General features: G+C 39.1%; 2 protein-coding genes across 10 annotated transcripts in view; both read left to right on the top strand.

The window, feature by feature from the left end:
* Positions 1-1,222, top strand: part of LOC1269049 (Y+L amino acid transporter 2) — an 18,388-nt gene extending 17,166 nt beyond the window's left edge. For all 9 annotated transcript variants that reach the window (XM_061644009.1, XM_061644007.1, XM_061644006.1 and 6 more), the window contains exons 5-6: positions 1-308; positions 384-1,222. The exon at positions 1-308 is cut by the window's left edge and continues 142 nt beyond it. In XM_061644009.1, coding sequence (XP_061499993.1) covers positions 1-308; positions 384-714 — 639 coding nt within the window. In that variant the 3' untranslated portion in view covers positions 715-1,222. The remainder of the gene's footprint in view (positions 309-383) is intronic.
* Positions 1,223-3,779: 2,557 nt separating this feature from the next.
* On the top strand, positions 3,780-5,955 carry LOC1275923 (signal recognition particle subunit SRP54). The gene is made up of 4 exons (XM_315212.5): positions 3,780-3,950; positions 4,020-4,907; positions 4,981-5,242; positions 5,325-5,955. Exons 2-4 carry the CDS (start codon positions 4,123-4,125, stop codon positions 5,790-5,792), a joined length of 1,515 nt encoding a protein of 504 aa, XP_315212.2. The 5' UTR covers positions 3,780-3,950; positions 4,020-4,122; the 3' UTR covers positions 5,793-5,955.
* Positions 5,956-6,538: the final 583 nt, after the last annotated feature.

Genomic DNA, 6,538 nt, shown 5'->3' with positions numbered 1-6,538 from the left:
TTTGGCTCCGTCGCTTGGCTGATACCAATATTTGTGGCTCTCAGTACCTTCGGTGGGGTTAATGGAATATTATTCACCTCGGCTCGTCTTTTCTCTACTGGTGCACAAGAAGGACATTTACCAGCCTGGTTTTCACTAGTTCATGTCGACCGGCAAACCCCTATACCGGCGCTTATATTTACCTGCATCACTTCCATAATCATGCTGCTTTCTGCCAATGTTTTCGTTCTGATCAACTATTTCAGCCAAATCCTCTGGCTTTCTGTGGCCGCCAGTATCGCCGGTTTGCTGTGGCTAAGAATTTCAAAGTATGTCCATAAATGTTTTCGATATGCGTGTAGTACACATAATTATTTATATTTCATTTTATTGGTTCTTTACAGACCTAACATGCCGAGACCTATTAAAGTTAATTTAGCTCTGCCAATCATATTTCTCGTCTGTTGCCTGGGATTGGTGCTGCTGCCGTCGTTCACTGAACCATTCAACCTACTTGTCGGTTTGGCGATTACTTTGTCCGGTGTTCCTATTTATTATGTGTGTATCGTATGGCGCAGTAACAAACAAACTAAAAACCAGCTCATGCAATGGATTGAACGGGGTTGTCAAATTCTGTTTAATGCAGCCTTCGTGGACTGTCACCACGACCGTAAACGGGAGCGAGAATTTTCTGAAATGCAGACCAGTATCGAAGACAAAAGTGTAAGTCACTAAGCTATCGAATGAAATAGTACCGTTGTTGCAGTTTTATGTGTATGCCCGCTACGACAATATTTGAAGCCAAACGACGAGTACCCCAGGACGAGAAAGACTTGTTGCTGCAGTAGTGCCAACAAAGCCAACGCAAGTAAAATTTAGAATTCTGAAGAGTAATGTTCTTGAAGAAAAGAGGCCGCTAGTTTGATTGTTTATTTTGCAACACAAATCTTTACACGCGAATCTGTAAGATTGAATGCAGTGCTTTAATTACGCAGGAACATAGAACAAAGTCTTCATCGTAACAACTACATTATTTTTAAATATTTGTGCACAATAAATGTATGAAACGTACATTATGTTTAAACACAAATATACAAACAAAAAAGATAACTCGTGAACTAAACAATACATCGCTATCTCCAACGAAATGATTTCTACTGAAGGTTTACTCTATGGTCTTTGCTTATATCAATGTACTTAAAAGATTTAAGATAAATATTAATAAACAAGCATCGTTGTTTAACTGCTGTAGTGCTTGCTTAATTATCAACTGATCGGTATGGAAAGTTGAAGTGAGTTGAATCGTAAACAGGTGAGTCATTACGTCGCCGTGCCAGATATATATTTTTTATTGCATTTCTAAACAATGAGTAAAATATTATATATTCACATTTGTATTATGTTTCTACTTAATCTTACTTTTTAATCTTTACCAACAAAAAATATATTCTTCCTATATCACATAATCCCTACCGTATACATATATACAGCACCGTGTTTTGAAGTCTTCTGGACTCGACCTGGATGCTCGAATAACACGGATAATGAGTCGAAGTATATATTTTAGCACAAATTTCTGTATTATTTAAATTTATATTATGTTTTGGTAACCAGTATTAATAAATTTCATGTTTTTCCAATGAAAATGTTTGAAATGTCATGTAAATCATAAGATTTTATGTTATGATAATGTGCTCTGATAACCGTTTTTCAGCCCGTTAATAACCGTTTCGTTCAAATTACCTTTTTATTGAACTGTCATTTCTCAACAGCCGGATAAAAGGTACCCGGATAAACGGCGTTCTACTGTATATATACATACATTTTTTCTACTCAAGAGGAACGCCTAAACGCCACAGATTAAGCATAAACGACTGGAAAATCGAATATCCTTAAAAAATGAAAGCTTCATAATAGCTTCATTGGTTTGATCTATTGAGCAACTATTACAACTCAGCATTATATTGCTGTCATTTTTTTGCATGTATTGTATTTCGACAAGTTTCATCTAATCATGAGCTACAAGCCTTATAACTTTCTGAGCAAAAACCATATGAATGGTCGTGTGGTCAGATACGTGGGTATCAACACCAACGACTGTTATTCAAATCTCACTTGCTTCAGTGCTGGTGGTTTCCATTGGAGTTTAGTATTTAAACAATCGTATCGCCGTTCTAGTTCTAGCGATGCATAACTTCAATGCGAAACCATACAACAGTACAGAGGGAATGAAAAAGCTCTCCATGCGTGGAAACTCCACTGGTTGGGTATCCCACCACCAACAGAAGGCCGCACCAGATTTTTGCTATTTTTAGAATGCATGAGTCGTTTGACGTCTGCTAAACGAAGTCTTTCTTTCTATATTCCGTTTAGATAGAGAGCTTGAGTCGTTTAGAACCCGTTTAGTGGTCGTTTAGAGGACTTGTGGCACTTGGGTTGTGTGTGTTTGTTTACTTGCAAAAGGACTCATCGATTTCGCTGCTCAGAGCACAGTTTATAGATTTATAATATTGCCGAAATTATGCTGTGATGTAAGTGAATGAGTTAAAGTAAATGATGTGTTAAAATCATGTTCAGCATATTGACCTTAGCCCGCACTTGATCTATCTTTTTCTCGTCAACATGTTTGGAAAAGATGGGCCAAGCGTGGGCAAGGTCAATACATCTTATTAGAACTGACAGCTCCAATTGTTCTAAAATTTGGACTGAATCGACCACCACTAAACCGATTTGGTTATTTGGACTACTTCTTAGAGCGTTTCTACATACACCGAGACTGCAGCTGAGAAAAAAGCTGACAGCATGCTTTGACAGCGACTGACAGCATTTTCGGTGAGAGAAATCTCCTCAGCATGCAAAGAACGATGGAGCTGAGAAAAATTAAATTGGCAGTTTATGGCGAACGATCAATTATAGTTTGCATTTTTGCAGTCTAATAATCGTAGAAAAATTACTAAAAAGTAAAAGATTTTTTTTTTTACTTCATTTTAGCGATTCAAATGGATTTTTTGAACATAATGTTCCCTCTCGTTCTCTTCGTCCACGTGATACTCTGTCAATTGAAACACGTCATACTCTTTATACTTTCAATGACCCTCTTCTGTCCTGTTTCAGGTTGTTTAACCACTTTTACTATCTCTTTGATTTCGACTCCTCTCTTAACTCTTTCCGTAACCGTATTTTTTCTTCTAATTCCCTTTAATTATTCTCCTTAGTTTTCTATTACTCTCTTTTTTTTTTGTTAAGTTTATGATAGTCTCTACGCTCTACCCTTGTTTTTTTTTTCTTTTCTTTCTTGCTAGGTCAAGACTAGGTTAGTTAGGCTTAGTTTTTCATGAATTATTTTGTTTATTTGTTAGTATTTAATTAGTTTTAAGTCTATTATATTTAGCCTTGATGGTGGATATTGTATTAAATAAATGAAATGAAATGAAATGAAATGAAATAATTTTAAAAGTCTCATCTCGGCGCTTTCCGGAGCTTCTACACACACCGGCGTGAGAAACCGGTTGTCAATTCTCTCACAGCCATCTATCAGCTGCAGTCTAGGTATATGTAGAAACGCTCTTAAACAAATTATCGATGGTATTCGGTTGTTAGAGCTTTTTGTCGTTCGTGTGTATATTTTTGGTGCGGCCACGAGAAAAGCTCTTTTTTGCTTATGACAAGCAATTTTGACAAAGTTGAAAAAAAATCAACATTTTGTCACCTCCGTGGCTAAGCGCCTATATCAACTCACTTTGGTTTTGTAAAAGGCTTTGATTGTCATGTAGACAATTGAAATGGAATGACCTTGCTTCAATTTGACATTACAATTTGACAGCATGTCGAATGTTGTCCTGCTGGCACAACGGAGCTGTACAAAACAAACCTTTTTCTACGACAATTTGCGTATCGTTGCAATCTCCAATTTATAGTAATATTGCAACAATTAACATTATTTTGAAGTATTATTAGGCCCCTGAACGCAGGTAAACAAGTAGTTCACATTAATACAAACTAGACACTCCACTGATTTTGAAGTGTATTCTTTGTCACAGAAAACGTGCAACTTGATTAAGGTTGCCTCGAGGCTGACAAAATCCAATCCGGAGCGGTCCAAGATTTCAGGGAGCGTCGCACTGTCTGTATTAAGTGGTCAAGATGGTGTTAGCCGATTTAGGACGCAAAATTACGAATGCTTTGCACTCGCTAAGCAAAGCGACGATCATAAATGAAGAGGTGTTAGATTCAATGCTGAAAGAGATTTGCACGGCATTGCTCGAGGCGGACGTCAACATTCGGTTGGTGAAGAAGCTGCGTGAAAATGTACGTTCTGTGATCGACTTCGATGAAATGGCCGGAGGTTTGAATAAGCGACGAATGATTCAATCGGCAGTGTTCAAGGAGCTGGTTAAGCTGGTTGATCCGGGCGTGAAGCCATACCAGCCCATTAAAGGACGTCCGAACGTGATAATGTTCGTAGGACTGCAGGGATCTGGTAAGACGACAACTTGTACAAAACTGGCGTACCATTATCAAAAGAAAAACTGGAAATCGTGCCTAGTCTGTGCCGATACGTTTCGTGCTGGTGCGTACGATCAAATCAAGCAAAATGCCACCAAGGCGCGTATTCCATTCTACGGTAGCTATACCGAAGTCGATCCGGTCACAATCGCACAGGATGGTGTAGAGATGTTCAAAAAGGAGGGCTTTGAGTTTATAATCGTGGATACGAGTGGCCGACATAAGCAGGAGGAATCACTGTTCGAGGAAATGTTGGCAGTGGCCAACGCGGTCAACCCGGATAACATTATTTTCGTCATGGATGCTACCATTGGGCAGGCTTGTGAGGCCCAGGCAAAAGCGTTCAAAGAAAAGGTGGACATTGGTTCGGTCATCATTACGAAGCTAGACGGTCATGCGAAGGGTGGCGGTGCACTATCAGCGTAAGTGTTTGTTTTATTCTTTCGGATAGTGTACCATGCAAATGCCTGTTTCTATGTTTTGTGTCGTTTGCAGGGTGGCAGCAACTAACTCTCCCATCATTTTCATCGGTACTGGTGAGCACATAGACGACTTGGAACCGTTTAAGACGAAGCCCTTTATTAGCAAACTGCTTGGAATGGGAGACATTGAGGGCTTAATCGACAAGGTGAACGAATTGAAGCTGGACGACAACGAAGAGCTAATCGATAAAATCAAACATGGTCAATTCACCATTCGGGACATGTATGAACAGTTCCAAAATATCATGAAGATGGGTCCTTTTTCGCAAATTATGGTATGTCTGTCATCGTCGTTTTTGTGAAGAAAATACTGATCTTATTGTTTGCACCAACAACCAATATTTCTATACATTGCAGGGAATGATTCCAGGATTTTCTCAAGATTTTATGACCAAGGGCGGTGAGCAAGAGTCAATGGCTAGAATCAAGCGTCTAATGACCATGATGGACTCCATGTCTGACGGGGAGCTCGATAACAAGGATGGTGCGAAACTGTTCAGCAAACAGCCAACACGAGTAACGCGAGTGGCTCAAGGATCGGGCGTCATGGAGCGGGAAGTGCGCGATTTGATATCACAGTACACGAAATTCGCTGCAGTCATCAAGAAGATGGGAGGTATTAAGGGACTGTTCAAGAGTGGCGATATGACGAAAAACGTGAATCCGACACAAATGGCCAAACTGAATCAACAGATGGCAAAGATGATTGATCCGCGCATGTTCCAACAGATGGGCGGCATGAACGGTTTACAAAACATGATGCGCCAGCTACAACAAGGTGCGGGCGGCCTCGGTAATTTAATGAGTGGGTTCGGTGGCAAATAGATGGAGGATCGCACCAGAACATTCATCAGCTATTCATCTTTATACTTCCTGGGCTCATTATGTTTTATAATGTGTTGAACGAAAAAAAGGTTTGTTTTTAGCAACTTATCTGAGCGTATCGACAAGATCGGAGCAATAAATGGTATGATTTTGTTAGCCTTTATTGATTTTTTTCTTCTTTTATTAAAATGCTGACACGCTCCCATGTATTTTAGAATTGACTTTATTTTATAATTTAAATTTTGTTAAAATCCTCTGCTCATCCTATGTTTGTGTTTAATGAAATATTGTATACTTTTTATTCATATGTTTCAATTCACTGTACAGGTAGTCCCCGAGATACACGGAACCTCTTACAGGGGTTTTCGATAGAACTCATGACCGAGGGATACTTGAAAACGTTGACGATACCGGGGTCTACGGATTTGTATCGCAAGACTGCGGCACACTATCGCACCGTAGGGACATATAACTTCACAGCCTACATTTTTATTTATTTTTATTATGAGATCCCGCTGTTTGAGGCTTGAAAAATTAATCTGTAATGGCTTTTTATTAGTTTTAAAGCGAATTAATTATTGATGCACAATCTAAAAACATAAAACATGAAATTTAAAAAATTTGACTGTCAAGTTATATGTCCTTGGGATGCCCGAAAAAGTGTGCCGCATTGTAAGTTCTATAGGAAAACCATGTATACGCAGTTTTCTAACCCAGCGCTCTAGCACCAATCGAACACGACATCG

The sequence above is a fragment of the Anopheles gambiae genome, chromosome 2, assembly GCF_943734735.2.
Source record: "Anopheles gambiae chromosome 2, idAnoGambNW_F1_1, whole genome shotgun sequence".
NCBI classification, from domain to species: Eukaryota; Metazoa; Arthropoda; class Insecta; order Diptera; family Culicidae; genus Anopheles; species Anopheles gambiae.
This window is presented reverse-complemented; position numbering and strand designations above follow the sequence as displayed.

Bases quoted from the DNA above. Each gene is read 5' to 3' on its own strand.
- LOC1275923 (XM_315212.5), top strand. From the start codon at position 4,123: ATGGTGTTAGCCGATTTAGGACGCAAAATTACGAATGCTTTGCACTCG. The intron at 4,908-4,980 runs GTAAGTGTTTGT...TGTCGTTTGCAG, and splicing joins GGTGGCGGTGCACTATCAGC to GGTGGCAGCAACTAACTCTC. The intron at 5,243-5,324 runs GTATGTCTGTCA...TATACATTGCAG, and splicing joins GTCCTTTTTCGCAAATTATG to GGAATGATTCCAGGATTTTC.